This window comes from Dama dama, chromosome 25 (assembly GCF_033118175.1).
Source record: "Dama dama isolate Ldn47 chromosome 25, ASM3311817v1, whole genome shotgun sequence".
In the NCBI taxonomy this organism is placed as follows: domain Eukaryota; kingdom Metazoa; phylum Chordata; class Mammalia; order Artiodactyla; family Cervidae; genus Dama; species Dama dama.
This window is the reverse complement of record NC_083705.1, coordinates 41111286-41133763: the sequence shown is the minus strand read 5'-3', so window position 1 is coordinate 41133763 and position 22478 is coordinate 41111286. Positions and strand designations below refer to the sequence as shown.

At 42.4% G+C, this 22478-nt stretch overlaps 2 protein-coding genes across 2 annotated transcripts; one reads left to right on the top strand and one right to left on the bottom strand.

Moving 5' to 3' along the window:
• Positions 1 to 2680: 2680 nt before the first annotated feature.
• Positions 2681 to 9108, bottom strand: LOC133046614 (uncharacterized). Its single transcript, XM_061129497.1, has 4 exons — positions 8593 to 9108; positions 8089 to 8473; positions 7694 to 7824; positions 2681 to 4930 (listed from the first exon to the last, which is right to left on the bottom strand). The coding sequence occupies exons 1-4, from the start codon at positions 9106 to 9108 to the stop codon at positions 4892 to 4894; spliced, it is 1071 nt and encodes a 356-aa protein (XP_060985480.1). The 3' UTR covers positions 2681 to 4891.
• On the top strand, positions 8617 to 22054 carry PTGER4 (prostaglandin E receptor 4). The gene is made up of 3 exons (XM_061129887.1): positions 8617 to 9161; positions 9619 to 10546; positions 20114 to 22054. The coding sequence occupies exons 2-3, from the start codon at positions 9662 to 9664 to the stop codon at positions 20705 to 20707; spliced, it is 1479 nt and encodes a 492-aa protein (XP_060985870.1). The 5' UTR covers positions 8617 to 9161; positions 9619 to 9661; the 3' UTR covers positions 20708 to 22054.
• Positions 22055 to 22478: the final 424 nt, after the last annotated feature.

Below are 22478 nucleotides of genomic sequence, written 5' to 3'. Positions count from 1 at the left end.
TCATTTTATAATGTACGCAAGTGTCAAATCATTGTTGTACACCTGATACTAACATAAAATTGTATGTCAACTACATTTCAATTTAAAAAGATGTACTTGCTTTTCTTCTGTTAGATTAAATGAATGAATCTTCCTGCAGAAACACCTTAGGCAAATTATATAGCTCTTTTAAAATATAATCTATTATTTTATAGGAAAATACAAAACAATTTAGCATCAGAAAGTCAGATTTTTAAAACTGCTATTTATACAATCAAATCTCATTTCTTGTTAAATTAAGTACTACAGCTTTTTTTTTTTTAAGTTTTCCTATAGAACAGCCTTATTCATTGACTTTGACTTTCATACCCTTAGGCCCGCTTAAACTACAGCAAAGTTTTGGTTATACTTTTAGTTTCCTTTGTGACCAGTACTTTTTAACATGAAATGCAAGGAGTTGGCCAGGCCTGATACTAATTTTGACTTGAATTTTAATAGTCAGAGAAGTTGGTATTATCCTCAGAAAGCAATCCCACTTCACTTCTCTACCTCACCCTCCACAATGAAGAGCTTTGAACTTCTGTTGCAGGAGTTCACAGTAAAGTGGCAGATTTTCTCAGGTCATGGGTTCCTCTTTTCAAATTTCAATAATTTCCTTTACTTCAATGCACCTCAGTCGGGTTTATTCAGTTCCTAGTTTCCTCAGTCCTAAAGTAAATTAAGCCTGAATATTCACTGGAAGGACTGATGCTAGAGCTCCAATACTTTGGCCACCTGATGCAAAGAGCCAACTCATTGGAAAAGACGCTGATGCTGGGAAAGATTCAGGGCAGGAGGAGAAAGGGGTGACAGAGGATGAGCTGGTTGGATGGCATAATCGACACAATGGACATGAGGTTGAGCAAACTCTGGGACTTAGTGAAGGACAGTGAAGCCTGGTGTGTTGTAGTGCATGGGGTCACAAAGAGTCAGACATGATTTAGCAACTGAACAACAACAGTTTCCTCAAGATCCATTCTCTGAATTCTCAGAAACCTTCTCTGCTCTAGCCATTGGCCTATAAAATGTGCAGTTATCCTTTCTGAAGCATCAGAGTGCTTGAGAAACTCTGAGCCAGAATATGCTTAAAGCTTCCTGTACTGGGAGTGGAAGATAACCTGTTGTTAAATAACAGCCTCCTTGAAGGGAAACAAACTATACTCTGGTTAGAAGATACCACCTCTTTCAGAATGGCCATTCCTGCTCTCAAACCTAAATGAAGCATTGACGACAGGCTGTAAATATCTAAGTGTATGTGCTTATTTGAATGTTTCTCTTTCTGGACAGTAAGCTTTTTCCCATTACACAAAGTTACACAAGGGCAGGAACTGTTTATTTTGTTCAAAGGATGCACTCAGAGGTTATCTTAGTCCTTTACACTAGTACTTGTTGAATGGATGAATGCATGGCAGGCTGAAAGGAGGAAGAAATGTTTGTGACTGGGCAATTTAAGTGCAATGAGTACAACCAGAAGAATGAGTACACTCACAGAAGAATGAAGGCATCATGTTTGTCCATGTCCTGGGTCAACTGAGAGATCTATGACTAAGGATGCATGCAGGGATGTGTTTATTGGTAGGTTGGGGGCAGTGACTTGTGTGTATGTCTCTTTAGGTTGGATGTGTATGCATATAAATACTGGAAGTGAAGAGACTACTGTGAGACTAGATGCAAAGTGGAATTTGTATGGATGACAAAGGTCAAGAGGGTAAGTTTTGAAGACTCATGTTACCCTGGATTTGCCATGCATTGTGCTAGCAGACTGGCAGTTTTTGCAGGACAGGGTTCTAGTGGTGTCCTGGATAAGCTGATGCAAGTCAAGGGACCTCATAGCTATAGCCAGTACCTGGCAGGCTGAGCCCTGTCCAAGAACAGCTTCTTTCCCCATCATATCTTGGCTCACAAAGATGCTTTTTTTTTCTATCCATTTTTGATTGAAAATGTCCCCCTCCCAGTCTTCCTCCCCTCTGCAAGTTCCCCACATTGGCTCCCTGCTTTCAGGGAGAGCTGCATTCATTTCTTCCAAATAAAAGTGCTTAGGTTCTTATAAATATCTCAAAATTTCAAAAAAAAAAAAAAAGGAAACCTATTTTCAAGGAAAACCAGGTAAATTCTGTGTCTGGGTAAAATTTACTAATATCAGCTCAATAGCTAGACTGTGATTACAGTCAATATTAGGTGTACCCTTGAGAAATTATCTAATAAAGTTAACCTAAGTAGGCAATAGGAATCATCTCTTTGAAAGTAATTCTTTCATTCTCATGAAGGGAAGGAAAGGGGATTGACTAAACTATCTTATTTGTTATTATTTAGTAGCTATCATGTCCAACTTTTTTGTGGCCCCATGGATGTAGCCCGCCAGGCTCCTCTGTCCATGGGATTTCCCAGGCAAGAATACTGGAGTGGGTTGCCATTTCCTCCTCCAAGGGAGTTTCCTGACCCAGGGATTGAACTCGAATCTCCTCCATTGACAGGTGGATTCTTTACCACTGAGCCACCAGGAAAGCCCAAAATTATCTGATAGATACCTTAATTCTCTTTCTGTGATTATATATACAACCAGTCTTTGGATATTTTGGGCAAGGCCCAGGCAAAATTAAGTTCTATCAAAGTAATATATACTCAACTTATTATGATGCCCTCTAAAACATCAGGGAGGATAAACATTTTATGCATAAATTTGGGGAACATAACTGTATGTAGAAATAATAACTATTTTTAATATGTGCCAGATATTCATGTGGATTACTATATTACTTAAACTTCAAAAGAATCAACTTAGTAAAAACTCCTTTTCAGTAAGGTTTAGGCAACTTAACTTACTTACTATGACCTTGAATCCAGACTTTCTTTATCCCAAAGCCAATGATACTAAGGAAGAAAAAAAGAAGACTAACATTCATGTGGCTGTAGTTCCTGGGCTAAGAAATATAGACGTTAGAGATAGAGGTTTCGGGATTGGACAGACCTATATTTAAATCTTTGTTCTGCCATTTATCAATACTGTGATCTGTAATTTACTCAACCTTTCTGTGCTAGGTGGGGTGATTATTTGCAAGCAATAGCAAGTGAGCATGATCAATTTAAGTAGGAAAATAATTTATTGGAAAGACAATCAACACACAAAGAATCAACAGGAAGACAGGCAAAGCAAACTCAGCCAAGGTCACACCTAATCAAGATGGTCAGGAAGCCTCAACCAGCGGCCAGTGGGACCCTTCACATTGCCACCCCCAAATGCTGTGTAGTCTTTTAAGAAATGACAATGTCTTCCTCCACATTCTTCAAGCAAATATCAGTTAGCTCATCTATAAACTGGGCCTACTACTATGTAGTACCTGCTTCATAGGTTTCTTGTGAGGTTAGATGACATATGCATACATCAGTCAGCACACTGCCTCACACAAGCTAAGCACTGGATAAATTTCAGCTGGCCTGACTAATTTTTGTGCTTTTGAGCAAGTCACATAGCTTTTTTGTGCCCACCATCTCATTACTGAAGACCGATGAGTCCAAGACCGATGACTACTGTTTTGTTAGCACAGGGTAACTGCCCAAACAAGCAGCCCCCCAAATCCCAGGGGATTCTTTCTCTTCATTTCCTTGTCCAGTGAAGGTCACTGGGATTAGAATGAGGTCCTCACTCAATGAAGGTATACAAGGACCCAGTCACCTTCTACCTAGTGGCTCTGCCATACACCAGGGCCTTGTATCCTGTTGGCAGAAAAGGGAAGATAGAGAGCACAGAGGATCAGGGTCCTTTAGGGACCAGGCATGAAAGTGATACACATCACTTCCTCCTATTTCCACTGGCCAGAATACAGCCACATGAGCCTCAGCTAGCCACAAGAAGTCTGGGAAATGCCATCCAGCTATGTGTTCAAGAAAAAATGGAAACAGGATTTGGAAAAGCATGGGTCTCCATCACACCTACCTAACATCTTCAGGGGGTTACTAAGAAGAGCACAGTTCAGTTCAGTTCAGTTCAATCACTTAGTCATGTCCAATTCCTTGTGACCCCATGGACTGCAGCACGCCAGGCCTCCCTCTCCATCACCAACTCCCAGAATTTACTCAAACTCATGTCCATTGAGTCGGTGATGCCATCCAGCCATCTCATCCTCTTTTGTCCCCTTCTCCTCCTGTCTTCAATCTTTCCCAGCATCAGGGTCTTTTCAAATGAGTCAGCTCTTTGCATCAGGTGGCCAAAGTACTGGAGTTTCAGTTTCAGCATCAGTCCTTCCAATGAACATTCAGGACTGATTTCCTTTATGTTGGATCTCCTTGCAGTCCAAGGGACTCTCAAGAGTCTTCTCCAACACCACAGTTCAAAAGCATCAATTCTTCGACGCTCAGCTTTCTTCACAGTCCAACTCTCACATCCGTACATGACTACTGGAAAAATCATAGCCTTGACTAGATGGACCTTTGTTGGCAAGGTAATGTCTCTGCTTTTTAATATGCTGTCTAGGTTGGTCATAACTTTCCTTCCAAGGAGTAAACGTCTTATTTCATGGCTGCAGTCACCATTTGCAGTGATTTTGGAGCCCCAAAAAATGAAGTTAGCCACTGTTTCTCCACCTATTTGCCATGAAGTGATGGGACCGGATGCCATGATCTTAGTTTTCTGAATGTTGAGCTTTAAGCCAACTTTTTCACTCTCTTCTTTCACTTTGTGAATGCAATTGTGAAAGTTCCGTGGAAAGCAGTCAACAAGCTATAGAAAAAAAGGGTGTTGATGACTAAACCAGGGAGTCTCTGTATATTTTCTGAAGTGCTAAAATATACAGCAATTCGGGGGATGTGAGAAGAAACTAAAATATAATCAGCATGTCCATCTTCCTGTAGAAGAGACACCTGGACTTATAAGACTTTATCTCTCCACCTGTACCTTCCAAAATGAGCAACACTTCTGTGGGGGGAGGGAGGAGACAGTTAGGGAGTTTTGGATTGACATGTACACACTGCTGTATTTAAAATGGATAACCAACAAGGACCTACTGAATAGCACATGGAACTCTGCTCAATGTTATATGGCAGCCTAGATGGGAGGGGAGTTTTGGGGGAAGAATAGACACATATATATGTACGGTTGAGTCCCTTCATTGTTCACCTGAAACAATCACAACATTATTTGTTAATTGGCTATACTCCAATACAAAATAAAAAGTTTCTTTTTAAAAATGATCTCCAACTAATAAAAATAAATGGAAAAAAATGATCAATATTAATTAAATAATCTTCTTTCTTTGTCCATTAGCCCAGTTTACAATGGGAGTGCAGTGGAAATATCTGTATGGAGAAAGAAGAGGGAAAGAATAAAAAGGTAGAAAGGTGTCACTTTGATGAGTGAAACTGTCAGAGAAGAAGGAAGCCTGAAGCAATCACTTGGTAGCGACCAGCCACCACCGTGGTAATTCAGGCCCACATGAAGACTCTGAGGAGTCAATCACAGTACTATCATGTATAATAGCCCTAAGCACCAGAATCAGCACAAAATTTATTCTTGGAAAATGAAAATAATTAGGTGCACATTTAAAATGCACTGCTAAAAAGGGAGGGACCAAAGCTACAATCATGGACCTCTTTTCATGTCCAACATCAGGTTAATGTCATGCTTGTAATTTACTAAACCAGTTGGGTGAGCACATGGAAGGCAGATGTGGCCATGGGCTCTGGGTTATCTGCACTAGATAGACACCTTTTTCACCTTTTTGAGAATCTATATGGCCAGTCCTGAATGACAGAGAGTAGGTTTTGCATGGGCTTTGCTACGTGAATGTTACCTCTTTAGGAATGCTCTAAGATTTGGCCAGCTTTGCCTCAGTATGGGGGTCCAGGTCAGATCTGATTCATCCTGCTGCCTTCCTCTCAGGAATTAGCCCCTTTGTTTTCCATTCTTTTGACCCAAGGAAGATTCAGCCTAGTCAAAGGGAATGTAGTTGGTAGCCTCCAAGTGGACTCTGCTTTTAAGAGTTCCCACCTTATGATGTTGACCTATAGTCCAGTAATTTAGCTAGCAGAGAGCAATCAAAAGGATCAATCAGGCCATTCTTGGACTAGTGCAAACCTTCGGGGAGGATTTGATGACAGAATTGAAATAGAGACTTACAGTGTAGAGTAGGGATTGAGGCAGAAATGGCAAGAGAAGATACAAATCAATGCTTAGAATAAAATCTTTTCATAAAATACACAATGACAAGAATTGTCCACCTAATCGTGGTGATTCTTCATTTTCTTTTGCAACGTACATTCCCAGGAGAGTGTGAGGGACACTGAACAACAGTGTCCCGGTTTTTCAAATAAAGAAAATAAAATATTTGTTGGCCAAATTTTCAACTTCTACTTTTGAAGGCTAAACTTAAGTTTTAAGAATCATGTACCAAGAGAGGGTAGCGGTAAACCTCATAACAGTTTTTCAGCCTTATGTTCTGGATTCTTATTTATTTTCATTTTCATAAAGCTACTCTGGAAAGCAAATGTAAATGACTAGTAAGAAAAACAGCTCTATTGGTAACAAGCCCAGTTTATCAGCAATGTGTTAAAATCTCTAATCCTAATTCTCTCAACAGGGTGCCTCAACTTTTATATTTAAAATACTCTTCATCATGAAAAGTTAACAAGGACCAATTCAAATTGTTCTCCATTTTAGGAACTTCAAATGCAAAGAGAATTGGAAAAAAAATGTTATTAGCAGCGGGTGATTATAAGTGGAACTTCCCACCTCGACTTCAAACTGTTACTAATAACCACCTGACAGGCTGACAGTGATGCAATGTGGTCACAAAAGATTGGGGGTAGAACGTGCAGTTTCCTTTCTCAATGCTGACACAACCCTAGAGCTTACTACTCAACAGGAAGCACAGACTATACCAGTGGTAACAGGGGATTAGGGCTCTGAGAAATTGATGGATCTCCATCAGTTCCTTTTACATGGGCTACCAAATGTGTGTTTCTTTCTGAACCCCAGATATTCATGTGGAAACAAGACAAACAACACATTGATGTTATATCAGTATACCCACATGGTGCCTTATACAATTATGTTCTGTAATTAGCTGAAAACTGGAATGCTTTGTTTTTCCTATTACTCATTTGTTACTGTGTCACTAGAGAATAACGGGAGCACCAGACAAATTCTTAAGTTTGTACATTCACGAAATAATAAAGGCATGAGTGCCCGCTTTAGCATATAAAAGGATCAAGTTATTTATTTATCCTGTGAGGAGATGCATTACCTTAAAATGCATGTATCCGACCTCTGGAAAGAGACTTTCCTAGGAACTGAAATTATGAAGGCTCACACAATCTCACTTTACGGTTTAAAAAAAAATGGTGAAGCGGTTATAATTATGCCATAAAGCTTTACAATCTTTTTTTTTTTTTTTTTTTAGTTTTCAGTTCTGATTTTAGCAAGTAAAATATTAATAGAACAGTTCTGACTGTAGCAAGTAAAATAGAAAGAAGGGAATAACTAGAAGAAGCTAAATTGTAATTCAAAGATTAAAAGGTAGAGCAAATAAGCTTTTCCAAGAGTTGACCAGTGAGGTAGTGACTGGACAATTCCTTTACTTGAAGACAATCCCAGTCGCTCTGCATCAGCCTCTCCAAGGATTCATGCTGAAGGTGTCTAAATCCGAGTTAACCGAGCCCAGACACGAAACTCAAGTCTAACCGTTCTCGCGGGCCGCAGAAGTTCCCCGGAGGAGGACAAAGGTCTCCGCGGTGCCACAGGCAGCTCCGCAGTCACCGTCCGTCCCCTGGAGGGCCGCGCGCAGGCTCTCCGCAGCCGCAGGTCTCTGCCACCTGCGACGGGAGACGTTGCTGTCCCGGCTCCCTCCACCACCCCTCCCGCTTTTTTTTTTTTTTTTTTTTTGCCTCTGCACTGCCAACGAACTCCTTTCGTGGTGAGAGGATGGGCTCCTTGTCGTTTCCCCGCCCAACCCTGGTGCCCACTCGCCCATCCAGCCAGCACGACAGTCACGCGCACCCTTACTTCTGATCCGGGACCACTCGCGCACGCACCCTGTTTCTCCTCCCCCGGCCGCGCGCGCGCGCGCACACACACACCTCGACAGCTCCCAGGTAGAGTCCTAAGCCGCTGACCTCCCTTCCCAGCACCCAGATGTTGCAACTCGGCTGAAGAAGGTGCGAGAAACAGCCCACTTGGAGAGGGAGGTAGCGAGGAAAAAAAGATGCTGGTTTCAGAGCTGTCCTCCCTGGATGCCGAGTTCAAAGTAGCTAAGAGGGTGCACAGGAGAATACCGGGACTTCCCCAGGGTCCCCGCGGACCGCGGCCTCTCCGCACCACCTGCCTACAGCAGGGTGGCCAAGCCTCCACCATCCCAGCCCCACGGTGGGCTGGAAAGCCGCAGGCAAGCAGCCGGCGGAGGCGCGGTGGGACCCGCGCCGCCCGGGGCCCCGCCCTCCGCCCCGCAGCGCTTCCTCGCCTCGCCTCGCCAGGGAGAGAGCGGGCGCCCCGCCCACCTCACATCTGGCCAATGGGCGCCCAGGCCGCGCGCTGTGTGGCCCCGCCCCCGCCAGGGAAACTTGAAGCTGCCGAAAAGTTTGTACAGAGGCTGGACCGGCCAGAGCGGAGCTGGAAACCCGGCAGCCCGAGAGGAAGATGAACCGCCCCAGGTCAGCGCCTCGGGCCGAGGGGACCTCAAGCTGCCCCCAGGGCGTCAGAAGCGCCCTCAGCTGTAGCCGCCAGCCCCGGTAGCCGCCCGCGCTGCCCTGGGCTGGGGAGGAGGGCGGCCCGAGCCGCGCACCCAGGCTCGGTGCCACCTGCGCGTGCCGCCGCACACCTGAGAGCTGTCCGCCCGCGGACGATTCCCGCGGGCTCCGCAAAGCTTGGATCGTCTTTGAATAAACGAAGGAAAAAACGAAGGAAAAAAGCAATCCATGATCGGGCTTCACTGACCCACTTCGCTGCTCTTCTGTTCCTCCAAGTTTTTGAAAGCTGACCACTGACCCCAGTTCCGGAAAACTGGCAGCCACCGAGAGCAGGCTCTGAGAAGGCAGAGGCTTGGCAAGCTCCACATTGAGCAGGGCACGGCTGAGGGCAGGTTGAAGCCTTGTCCAGGACATCTGAGGCTTGACCCTGGGGGCTTACGTAACTGCAACCTCCGCGGCTTCCACAGGTGAGACAGGGTTGGGGGCACTGGGCAGAGAGCGGTGCGGGCGCCCCTTGAGCGTAGCCAGGAAATGAAGAGTTCTCTATTCAAATTATCTTCCATAACTTGTTTTCAGCGAGACTTTTATTGACTCAGAATCTGTCGGGAAAACGAGCAAGCCACTTTTCCCTTGAGATAGGCCTTGTTCATCTTGGCAGTGGAATGAGTTGGGTTGGGGAGAGGAGAGAAAGACAGTATCAACGTATAAATATTAATGCCGGTAGAGTGGTGCTGCCGACAGGACTTATCCGGAGCCTGGAGATTTCGGTAGCTGCAGTTGGTAAGTGGCTACAGTCCACAATGTTGGATCGAGTTGCTCCCCCCGATCTCATCAGCATATTGTTTCTTGGGAGCGGGCCTGACACCTTTTTGCAAGTGGTAATTTCTTCTCATCGCTTCTTCGTCTCTCTCCTATTCTCCACAGACCCAGCCTCGCACTCCAAGGCAGTGTACCGTCGGCCACCACCATGACCGCCCCTGGGACCAATGCATCATCCTCCCAGGCCTCCAACCCACTGAACAGCCCAGTGACCATCCCGGCGGTGATGTTCATCTTCGGGGTGGTGGGTAACCTGGTGGCCATCGTGGTGCTCTGCAAGTCGCGCAAAGAGCAGAAGGAGACGACTTTCTACACCCTGGTATGCGGGCTGGCGGTCACCGACCTGCTGGGCACGTTGCTGGTGAGCCCGGTGACCATCGCCACCTACTTGAAGGGCCAGTGGCCCGGGGGCCACGCGCTGTGCGAATACAGCACCTTCATTCTGCTCTTCTTCGGCCTGTCGGGGCTCAGCATCATCTGCGCGATGAGTATCGAGCGCTACCTGGCCATCAACCACGCCTACTTCTACAGCCACTACGTGGACAAGCGGCTGGCCGGGCTCACGCTCTTCGCGGTCTACGCGTCCAACGTGCTCTTCTGCGCGCTGCCCAGCATGGGCCTGGGCAGTTCGCGACTGCAGTACCCGGCCACCTGGTGCTTCATCGACTGGACCACCAACGTGACGGCGCACGCCGCCTTCTCCTACATGTATGCGGGCTTCAGTTCCTTCCTCATCCTCGCCACGGTGCTCTGCAACGTGCTCGTGTGCGGCGCGCTGCTCCGCATGCACCGCCAGTTCATGCGCCGCACCTCGCTGGGCACCGAGCAGCAACACCACGCGGCCGCCGCCGCCGTCGCCTTGGCCCCGACCGCCTGCCGGGCTTCCCCGGCCGCCTCCTCCCCCGCCCTGCCGCGACTCAGCGACTTTCGCCGCCGCCGGAGCTTCCGCCGCATCGCGGGCGCGGAGATCCAGATGGTCATCTTACTCATCGCCACCTCCCTGGTGGTGCTCATCTGCTCCATCCCGCTTGTGGTGAGTGGCAGGGGCCCGGGCCCCACTCGGCCCTTTTCGTGCGTCCACCTCCCTCCTCCATCGCCCGCTCCCTGCTTTCCCTCTCCTCGGCCACCGGCCACCGACGTGTCTCCTCCAGGTCGGGGCTGGGGTCCCCACGCTGGGCTTCTCAGAGCAGACCGAGGCTCTTTTTAGGCCTCGTCGATAGCGAGGTGCAGCAGGTGCCTTTCCCCTACATCGCCTAGTTTCTTTCCCCGAAAGCCTGGTTTTCTCTCCCTCCCGGGACAGCCCCTACCTCTGGCTGCCTGACATTGGCCTTGAGCCTTCCGAGAACACGCGCTGCTCTCAGATGTAGGGAGGAAACCCCTTTAGTGTGACTGAGCCCCATCCTCAGGCGGAATCCGAACCGTCGGGGACGGTGATTTCTTTGGTGTCCACTCCTTACAGTAGTAGGGATTTTAGTGTTCTGATTTATGTCCGTTTTTTTTTTTTTTTTCCTTTTGGTAGCTTATGTCGAATTTTAGAGCTTGAAGGGATATTGGATGCATTTTGGTCTAACTCCTTCACTTTACACTGGGAGTGACTTGCTTAAAACAATACCACAGAACTAGACTGTCAAGCTAAATTCCTCGCTCTGTGCCATGCAGTGAGTCCCCCGGGAAAACATCTCGGTGCACATGTGGCCCTCCACGGGCAAGGCCCAGAGCTTCATTCTTTCTAGGGGCCCGGAAAGCAAGGTGTTTCCAGGGACCTGTTGAGGGCAGACTGATGCACCTGGGGTATTGAATTCACATTCTCAACTGTGAGAGGTAGAGTGCCCTTCTAGAGAGACGGGGCTTTAGAGATGGTCACCTTATTTATTGCCAAACCAGAGCTTTGCAACTTGAGATGAACCTCAGACCAATCTAACCCCAATGCTGCTTCTGTAATATGACGTCATGTCTCCCTCCTAGAACACTTCTAATTTTGGCCTTCGAAACAGTGTGTGAGTTTGGGTTTTGGTACACTTTATTTTAAGGACACTATCTTCTTTAAAATGGCCTTGCGTTAACTTTTCAAATGTTTTAAAATGTCACAAGCAGAAAGTTTGAAAGTCTGCCTAGTTCTCCTCTCTTTGCACTGGAAACCCATGGGCAGATGCACATAATACTTCATCTAGAGTTTCTCATGAAAGCAACTAGTCCTGAGTTTTTCTATATCTCAAAACACCACATTCCTGGAAATTCTAAACTATCAACTTGAAAAAGTTGGTTTTGTTTTGTTTTTTTAATGTTGATTGGGACCATGAGAAAATACATGTTATAGGCTATTATTCCATCTTTTCCCTTACTAATACTGTTCAGAGACTTTAAGATAAAAATATTATATCATAAAATGGATATTGTATCTAATAAAATATTTTAATATAAAATATTATATAAAATTACAGATGGATAAAATTCCTTCCATCTGTAAATGGAACTCCAACGTGGCAGAGAGCCAGTGTACAGTAGCTTCTTGCCAATTTGTATGAACAGAAGTAAATATAATTGGCCAGAAGGGCCTTTAAGCCGTCCCAGGACCCAGGATAATTTACAGCATTAATTGAGCCACATAAACATATTTTACTGTCTGTAATGGCACCTTTAGAATAGAGGGAGATTTTAGAAGAAACAACTCTCTGGCTGGGGCCTCCTTCTGTGGCCTCTGCCTTCTGTTTTACAGAACAGTAAATGCCAGAGTGAGTGGTTGTTATTTACAGAACATCCACTTTAAGGAACTGAGGAATCACAGCTAGAGGTTTAGCAACACGCACATAACTTTTAAACTGTGTTTTGGTTGGAGGCAAGCATGCGAAGCTGTTGATGACCACACAGTCACAGATGAACTGTTCTCTTCAAAGCCTCTTATGGGCTGAAATGGTAGATCCGATGGCAAAGCCATTTATCACAAAGCCTTTGACATTATTTGAGAAACAAGAGGCAAGAAATTATAGGACTTATATTTGTGGTTTGCAGACCGACCACATTTAAACTAACAAGGATTGTCTACTCTTTGTGAGGTCAGTGTTGGGTAGTGATATTAAGTCTTTTTACCCTGCAAATTGAAAATGGCTCAGCTGAGAAGTTAACACATAGACATACCTTTGTAAGTAATAAGAAATCATACAAGTAATGGTAGCTTCAGAATAGATTTAATTGTAAATTAATGATAAGAATGATGTCATTATATTACACACCCACCCACAGTTTAGCAATGACTGAAAGAATTAAAAAGTGAAGCATCCACAACTGTAGCCTTCCTTGGATCACTTTTACAACTTTCTTGGTTTCTGTTTTTTTTTCCCACATTTCTCACATTCATGTTGTAATTTGAGTTGAAAATTTCTGAACTCTGACTTTTAAAACAGTCGGATCTATCTTCAGTTTCAAGGAAACTAATGAAGAATCTCTTCTAACTTTATCAAATCAAGTTAGTTGGTAATCCTGTTTGAGGCAAATTAAACCCTTCCAAACATTTAAAATGCTTTGGAAATAATAGAGCAAATACAGTTTATGTGCAATTTCACAAGTCTTGACTTACAATTCATAAGGAAAACAAGCATCACTGCAAAGCGGCCACATTTTTGTCTTTCAGATATCAGAGAAAGAAAAACGACAGTGGCTCTTAAAGGCAGTTGATATTGAATTTAGTATAAAAGTCAATTTTAATTTGTTCTCCAAAATATATATATCTCATAAATAGAACTTGGAATGGAAATTTGAGAAAGGTTGGAAAAATTAATTGCAGTTATATAAGGAACTGTGCTGAAGTTGCAAAATTTTCTAAAGTGAGTCATAAGCAATGAAGAGAAAAGATGTAAATACAATCAACAGGGAACATTGCATGACAAGGTTTAGTGGGACAAGGTTAATGTCATTTTGTCTGTTCTGTTTATAAGCAGTCTCTGGTTTTTGAAATACAAGAGAAGCTAAAGAAATGAAAGAGTTTATGCTCAAAATAAATAAAAGGGAATGAATTCTTTAGAAATATTCAAGTGAGACAGCCTAAGGTCCTGGTGTTAAATGCTGCAGCTGGATCAATGTCTGGTACCTAATTTTGTTACTAATGTTAGACGTTATTGTAATCCAGTCTTTGGCCTCAGGGCTAAACGGTTACACTACAGGATTTGAAAGGCATTTTCCCCCATGCACAGGCATGCTATGGCAGTATTTATTGCTTACTTGTTTCTTTTATTTTCTTTCTTCTTACTCTGAAGTAGCAAGCCTTCACCTCTATTAAGAGTAGAAGGGCCAGTTTGATTCATCTTCTGCCTGGGAGGAGTGAAACTTAGGAAAATAGCTTCCTTTAAGTGTTTATTTGGTTCCTTACTATAAACTAGTTGTCTGTATAAGCCTTCATCAGCATTTGATTGCCAAAGGTTTATTAGAGCAGAGGAGAACTGTGTAAATAGATATACTTTTGTTTACTGCAGGCAGACTGGAAGTGGAAACTAAAAGAAACTGATGGGGTTGCAGATGAGTTAAAAACCACATCTAGAGGTCCATGAAGAATGGCATAAATCCAGGCACTATTACAGCAAAACCTGAAGGATTTGATTATTTTTCAAATAACTTTGCCTAAATTTTAAAAAAGTAGCAATTCCCAAAAGCAGAATTTTAGCCAAAACATAAAATTGCAGACCCAGGAGTAGTACCTTGAAGACTGGAGCAGCACATAAAAGTAAGGTTGTTTTCCCTGCTTCTCTTCTGAGTCTTTAAAAGCGCTAGGAAGAAAAGAGGGCTGACCAATATTTTCACTGTCTCTGCACCTCAGATTCCTCAACTGCAGATAATGACTTTATTTCATGCTATTTCCTGGGTGGCTGTGAGTGAGTCCTAGTCTAAGACTCTTTTCACCATGCTTTGCTGACCTGTCAAGGCTTGATTTTATGGAACATCTGCTAACAAGATATCTTTCCCCCAGAGCTGAAGTGATTCTTGAAGGTTCTTGTTAGAATGTTGAAAGTTAAGGGTTCAAAGAAACTAAACACTTGAGAAGTAAATTTTCAGTGTACACAGTGACCTGTAAAGGTGAAGCAGTTGATCTGCAGTTAAATAGTCAGTCAGTGATGCAGAGGGAAGGAGAACCGAGCTCTCATTCCACCACCCACCCAAGAACTCTCTCCACTCTCCTGTACTTAGAGATTTTTGTCACTAAAAAATAAAAAAAAAAGAGGTGGGAAGAATTTCTAGTAACGCTGTGTCAATTTTAGACCCTTTACAGGGCAGTTAGATAACTTCCTTTCATGTGCTCAGAACAGAACAAGGAGCACATACAAATCCAATCACAGGTTCCCGTCATTTATTGGAAAGCATTTCTATTTCAACAGTCAACTACCAAATCAGTCTAATCAAAATTTCAACATTCCTTTTCAATTAGACATTCCCTGCCGACAGGTTAATTCATTAAACAGGAAGTATGTGTTTTAGATACCATGCGCGTCATTAACTATACCCCAAAGCGACCTCTAAGCTGTGGTTTTCATATTATTGATATAGTCCACAGTAGCCAAGCTTCCACATATTTGTACTAAGCCCTTTCATGATTTTGCTCATAAATTATACGGAGCAGAGAGCCAGGATTTGAACAGAACAGGGCATTTATCTTTACAACCTGTAGCCTTCCTTATAGCTTCCCCGTCATCACACTAAATTTGGGGTTTATCATATTTTTTCCAAGTTACGTTCCTGAATCCTAATCTCTAGCCGTCCTCAACAAGTTTAGAATATTGTCGTGTATGCCAGTTCTAACAACAAGCCACATGTGCAAATCTGCATCTGCTGAAGAAATAGACTAATGAAATTGCAAGAGACTATATACGTTGTTTGTTTTCAGCGAATTCTTTTAAGGTGTCCCCCACCCGCCTCCCACTCAGAGGTCGGTTTTCTCAGCAGCACACTCTTCCAACACTGAAAACTGCCTGAACACGTTTATTTGTGTAACATACAGAGCCTGTTGGACAAGAATTACAGAAAAGTGCTCTCTCCTCCCTTCGTGAGCTGGAGTCCTGTTGTGGATGGTCCCATCTTAATCTGGGGTCTACCCCTTTGGGGAAGCAAATCAAGTAAAGCCTTTAAAGTGAGGCAGAGATGGCTGTGCTTTTTTTTGAAATCTAGTGAAGTGCATGGAGCTTTTGTTCACTTTTGTCTTCTTTTTCTCTATTCAAGTCAGTCTCCATTGAGATCATGCTGCAAAGGAAAGCTCTGTCTTCATTTTTTTCAAATAATTTTACCAGCTTTTGAGAATGTTTTCATCTAAATTTGGAATGTTGCTTTTCATACTCATCTTTGCTGCTACCCCATGAGCTCTGCTTTCCTGAGAAGACATGAAATGACCAGGTTCGCTAGCTTATATTAATTGTAAGCCCTCTGCCCACCGCCCCCCGCACACGCACCCCATGGAACACTGAAATAAGTCTCCTTTTCATGCCTTTATACAGTAGTTTCAATTAATTACTACTGAGCATGAAGTGAGCCACAAAATAATTCTTTGCTTGCCTCTTGTCACCTTGATTATGAAAGTTCACTATTAATTTTTTTTACAACACTGACTTTTCTGAAGGGTCATAGGAATTTAAAAAAATAAATGGTAACTCCTAGTTTATTCCCTTAAATAGCTACAAATTTCATTCCTTCCATAGCCATTTCAGGTGTTAAAAAAATTTCCTCCTTTCAGTAATAAATGTGTTTCCCTCGAGGAAGCGGTGGGAGAAACAACTACCAATGAAGCATTTCAATGTTAAAATTTTAAGAAATGCAAACTTTAGATTTAAAATTCTGTTCTGAAAGAGGGTCTTGAAGTGGCTGGGCAAACCTCTTAGGGAGGGCTGTGGGACCAACTCCCAAGTAGAGCAACACTGCCACCTACTGGCTAAACGTCTCAAATTCACCCAAATCCTGCCTTGGGTTTTTTCCTAGAGGCTACACTCAGGGGAGGGCCTAATACTAAATCCAGATTTATTTATTTATTTATTTTTGGCCTGCAAATAGTCCCTTTTTATTTATTTTTTTAATAGATATGATATTGTTTAATCCTCTTGAAAATAATACAGTCCAACAGAAATTAAAAAGAAAGTAAGTTAAATTGTCTCTGTGCAATTTCAAATAATCTTATCTACAGAGAAAATTTTGTTATTCATTTCCACAGACCCATTTGACTCTTTGTGACTCCATGGACTGCATCATGCCAGGCTTCCCTGTCCATCACCATCTCCCAGAGCTTGCTCAAACTCATGCCCATTGAGTTCATGATGCCATCCTAAATCCAGATTTAAATCCATCATTTCTTTTACCCTTAAGAACCTACTGTGTGACGTGAGTAAAATACAGACCTCATGCTTTGTATTTTACCAATAATTCCATTGTCAGGAGATAATTCTTAAGCAGAAAGCTAGCTAGTCTGGTAAAACAGAAAAAGCAAAATGAAAGTCATTTGGAGACCTGAGGCCCAGGCCAGAATCAGCCACCAACAGGGTGGGGGATCTAAATAAGGTTCTCAAAACTTCCTGGTTTCAGTAGCACTTCATCTGAGAAAAGGTCTGTAGACCTGAGGGAATCTCTATGCCCAGGCACAAATGAGAACCTCAGTGAAGAGTATGGTAGGGAGAGACCAAGATGCTTTGTTCCATTGGTTTTTGAAAGGACAGAAGGTCAGTCATCCTTTGTCTTGGTAGAATCATTTATACAAGCATAGTTTCTAAAAATATTTTAAGAGTTGTCATCATAGGAACTTCACTGCAAGGGGGTGTGAGTCCTGTCCCTAGTCAGGGAACTTAAGATCTCCCATGCTGTGTGGTTTGGCCAAAAAAAAAGAGTAGTCATCATATACTGTTGTTCATTCTAGTACACTTTTTATTTAGCTCTCTTCCAGAGATCAAGGGAATAATTTCATCTTAGAGCCATTTCACTATTTTATTCTATGAGAGTTACAGGGCTGTATGTAATTGCTTATCCAAAATATTTAGGACCAAGTATGTTTTAAATTCAGAATATCTTGGCTTTTAGGAAAGTAATTTAGTCATCTACTATGTAATATGTAATATCCCCATCAGAAACTGGAGTGGTACCTCTGGAGCAAAACATGGGAATATTCACATCAAGTGGACTAAATAAAATTATAAATAGCATCATGGTCTAGTCAGTTCAGGTTTTGCAACCAAAAACAACAAATGAATATCAAAACAACAGCAACTTCTTGATAAAGGATTATAGACCTGTAGTTGATTGAGGTCTAAATTCCAGTATAGGAAGAAGTAGAAATACAGTTACATCCCATTGATCTAGCATCATTTAGAAATGTGTCATATAAGTTGACTTTTGCAGATTGATGAGATTTATTTACATGTTTTAGACTTCTTTTTATCCAGTTTATTATAAATCTTTCTAAAATATCCCTATTCTTTCTTAGTGGTTCATACACCATAAGTATTATTATACTGTATGACCAAGTGGCAGTGTCATCAACTCTTCTTAATGTTAGACATATTTGCTCTTAGTTAAATGGCTCCAGCTATGCTTTTATAGTTCTTTCTTCTTTTTATGGTTTTTAATGCATCTTTATTGGCTGTGAGACTCACCTCTTACTTATCCCTGACCTAAAATAATTACTAATGGCAAGTAATAATAATCAAATAATTATATTATCTTAAAAACCACTATTTTTATATGAATTATTGTGAGATTTTTATATAATGATCCTGGTGGAATTAGAAGTAAGACTCAGATAGCATCATCATCCTTTAAGAGTAAAATTTTGGGTTTTTTGGTGTGTGTCTTGTGTGTGTGTGTATTTATATACACATATATATTTATTTAGATATTGACATATAACATATTTATTCCAAGTGCATAGCATAATGATTTGATATTTATATATGTTGCAAAATAATCACTATGATAAGTCTAATTAACATCCATCCCCATGCTTAGTTACAAGATGTTTTTCTCATGATGAGAGCTTTTAAGATCTACTCTTTAGGAGTAAATATGGAAGTGTATGTTTTACAAGTGCTTTTTTGAAGTAGACTCACAGATATAGACAACAAACTAGTGGTTACCAGTGGGGAGAGAGAGGGGGGGTACAATATAGAAGTAGGGAATTAAGAGGTAAAACTACTAGGTATTAAATAAGATACAAGGATATGTTGTACAACACAGAGAATATAGCCAGTATTATATAATAACTATAAATGGAGTATTACCTTTAATAATTGTGAATCACTATACTGTACACCTATCATTTACATAACATTGTACTTTAATTTTAAAAAAGAGAGAGAAAGAAGTGCCTTTTCCACTAAGGAATAAAATGATAATTTTCCTCAAGTTTACAAATTTATATTCTCTTCACTGAGTCTGGTCTGTCCAGAGTGCTCCTGGCTGTTTATTCTAAGATGCTCCAGAGATACAAAGGAGGGGTGGATTCCAGTGGAGGCTTCAGGATGGATTCAGAGTGGCAGATGTTGAACAGAACTATAGTTCCCAAGCAGCAGGGAGCCATTGAAGGTTTAGCAGCCGAGTAGCATAATCAAATCTGCATTTGAGAAATAATCTTCCGGTGGCAGGTGGGAGGATGGTTTGGAGAGAACAGGAAGTGGAGATGGGAAAGCTAGTTCAATGGTTGATGCAATAATCTAGGTGAGGAAGGCAGTTAGAGGAAAAAAAAAATGGGAAAGATTTTTTTTTCTTCTTTTATTATTATTTATTTATTGACACAATTGGTTTATGGAAAAGGTTTTTGAAGTAAGAGTTGATAACACTAGATTATTATTATTATAACTAGGGAACAGCTTCATATAGAGAAAATAAAAACTATTCTCTGGCCATTCTAGATGATAATAGATTCAAATATTGGTTTAAAGTTTCCAAGTTTAAGTTTCTCACTATTCTGTGAGAAAGCACAGAAATGAAGTTAATAAAATTCTTCTCCAGGAACCTTTATGCCTATGTTACCTGTACACACATTGCATTCTTTTATCCATCTTTGACCTAGAGAAGATATTCATAAGGTAGTTACTGATATATTAAAGTTATACTAACTTGATAAATGGTAATTGGTGGTCTTCCTGGTTCTATATACGCTGCTCTTTTCTCAGCACTTTTTTTTTAAAAACTTTAAAAAAGTTTTTGACCATGCACCAGGGTATGTGGGATGTTAGTTCCTCTATCCAGGGATTGAACCCAGGCCCCCTCCATTGTAAGTACCAGTCTTAACCAATGAACCACCAGGGAAGTCCCCTCTTGGCACTTAATAGAAAACAGGGCAGCTAATGTTACTAATGGCTCAGTCAGTAAAGAATCCATCCGCAATGAGGGAGACCTGGGTTCGATCCCTGGGGCTGGAAGATCCCCTGGAGGAGGTCGTGGCAACCCACTCCAGTATTCTTGTCTGGAGAATCCCATGGACAGAGGAGCCTGGCGGGCTACGGTCCATGGGGCCGCAAAGAGTCGGACAGACTGAGCGACTAAGCACGCACAACAAGGTTACTACGTTAGACGTTGCACGCAAATGTTTTCCCAGTTGATGAATGAATGTGAAACACTAAACGTGGGCATCTCCTTCACGCAGGTGCGGGTGTTCGTCAACCAGTTATATCGGCCACAATTGGAGCCAGTCATCAGCAAAAACCCGGATTTGCAAGCCATCCGAATTGCTTCTGTGAACCCCATCCTGGACCCCTGGATATACATCCTCCTGCGGAAGACAGTGCTCAGTAAAGCCATAGAGAAGATCAAATGCCTCTTCTGCCGCATCGGCGGCTCGCGCAGGGAGCGTCCGGGGCCGCACTGCTCAGACAGCAGAAGGACGTCCTCCGCCGTGTCGGGCCACTCCCGCTCCTTCCTCTCCCGGGAGCTGAAGGAGATCAGCAGCACGTCGCAGACCCTCCTGTACACGCCGGAACTCAGCGAAAACGGCCTCGGGGGCGGCAGGAACCTGCTGCCGGGTGTGCCCGGCGTGGGCCTGACCCAGCTAGACAGCACGTCGCTCAGGACTCTGCGGGTATCGGAGACCTCAGACTCCTCCCAGGGGCAGGACTCGGAGAGCTTCTTACTGGTGGACGAGGTTGGCGGGAGCTGCCGGGCTGGGCCCACCCCCAAGGGGAGCTCCCTGCAAGTCACGTTTCCCAATGAAACGCTGAACTTATCCGAAAAATGTATATAGTAGTGAAGGGAAGACATACAGCACTATCTCTGGAAGCTTCGAAGATCCCGTGCAATAGACACATCAGTGAACTGTTTGGCCAGTGCTGAGAGGGCTCTTTTCATCCTATCACACACGTTAGAGAACACCCGGGCTTCTGAGCACTTAGCAGACAGACGAGTTGCTCCTTCTGGGTCCTGAGGTCCGAAGCCTTGGCTGCCACCTCGCTATGATAATAGCGTTTCGGTGACAACTTGATGGCTGGGAAGATGGACCCTCAGTTTTTCTACTTGACAGGCGGACAGCATAAGTTTTGCTATTTTCATAAAATCAAGAGCTTTATATGTGGCACACGGCATAAGTCCATGTACCGAAGGGCTCTATTCCAATAAACCATAAAGGACTGTCTTGTGGGTGATTTAAGGGTCTCAATAAAGCATGAAATGTGAATTTTATTGTTGTAAATATGATTTAAGGTATTTAAAGTATTTTCTTCTCTGTGAGAAGGTTTATTGTTAACACGAGGTATAATAAAGTTGTGGTAATCCCTCTCCCCCTAGTATAACCAGCTGAAGTTGCAGATGTTAAGATATTTTTCATAACCAAGGTCAGGCCATGGTGTTGAAAATTCAGTGAGTCAGATCTATAAAATAAATACAAATTTTTAAAACAAGTTTAGCACTATTAAAGGAATAAAGCAAAATGCTATTTAAGACATGGACATTACAGGCCAAAATATTAAAAGTTCTTTCCAAGCTATGTGTAATACATAGTGAAAAGTGTTTAGTGATGCTGCATGTATCTATCCAGAAAACTGTGATTTCAGGAGAACCTAACATGCTGATAAATATTTTGTACTTTTGTCTTCATTAGCTGGTACTTTTTAAAATGTAACAAAGCTTTTAAAAAGTGTTAGTAACCCATAATTGAAGTGTGTAATATAAAAAGTAAGCAGCTTGTTTTCCCCCTTGGAAATGTGTATAGTTTTACTTTCCTAAGGAATGACTTAGAATATTCTTTGATATTTAAGAGAAAGGCAGATTGCACCATGAAGGGTTTTAAGGGAGGTGTGGAAGGACTGATTAAATTAGCCTTTCACAGATGTCACAAAAGAAGGGGTACAAAACTTGGGCATGTAAGAATCATCTTCTAAAAGTTTTGTGTAATGCCCGGTCATGCTGTACACACATCTGAAGCACCTTTCTCAAAGAAATATTGAGCATGTTTTGTTGCTTAGTGTCTTTGTGAATTGCTTGGTTGTAATTAAATTGAGCCTGATAGTAATGTGGTTTTAAGAAGCAGTTGTACCAACTGAAATTATTTTGGAGATTATAATAAATAAATACACTCAATTGGAGTTTCATGTCATCAGTTTTGGAAACTTGTGTGATTTTTGTGTGTTTGTTTCAGGTCATCTTCCATCTTTTTAAATGGAAATATTTTAACTTCTTTATTTTACAAATAATGTTCAATGTAAAGTTGCAAGAATAGCACAAAGCCTTGGAGCCACTTGATAAAGAATGGCATTTAGAAACCAAGATCTGAGTGCAAAGTGTGCTCAAAAGTACCAGTTTGTATGGATGGAGACAGTATTATGCTTAACTTGCTACATGTAAATAATCTAAATATTTATTATTAAAACATTAGCATAGACTTGTGGCCTTTCCTACTTGTAAATTCTCTATATCTCTGCTTTTCAAACTTTAGCATGCATCAGTCTTCTGGAAAGCTTGTGAAAACACTAAGTTTCTGATTCAGTAGTTCTGCAGTGTATCCCAGGTATAGTGATGCT

Bases quoted from the DNA above. Each gene is read 5' to 3' on its own strand.
- LOC133046614 (XM_061129497.1), bottom strand. From the start codon at position 9,108: ATGTCCTGGACAAGGCTTCAACCTGCCCTCAGCCGTGCCCTGCTCAAT. The intron at 7,825-8,088 runs GTGTGTGTGTGC...CTCCCGTCGCAG, and splicing joins TCTACCTGGGAGCTGTCGAG to GTGGCAGAGACCTGCGGCTG. The intron at 4,931-7,693 runs GTTAGACTTGAG...CTCCCCCCACAG, and splicing joins TTCTGCGGCCCGCGAGAACG to AAGTGTTGCTCATTTTGGAA.
- PTGER4 (XM_061129887.1), top strand. From the start codon at position 9,662: ATGACCGCCCCTGGGACCAATGCATCATCCTCCCAGGCCTCCAACCCA. The intron at 10,547-20,113 runs GTGAGTGGCAGG...TCCTTCACGCAG, and splicing joins TCTGCTCCATCCCGCTTGTG to GTGCGGGTGTTCGTCAACCA.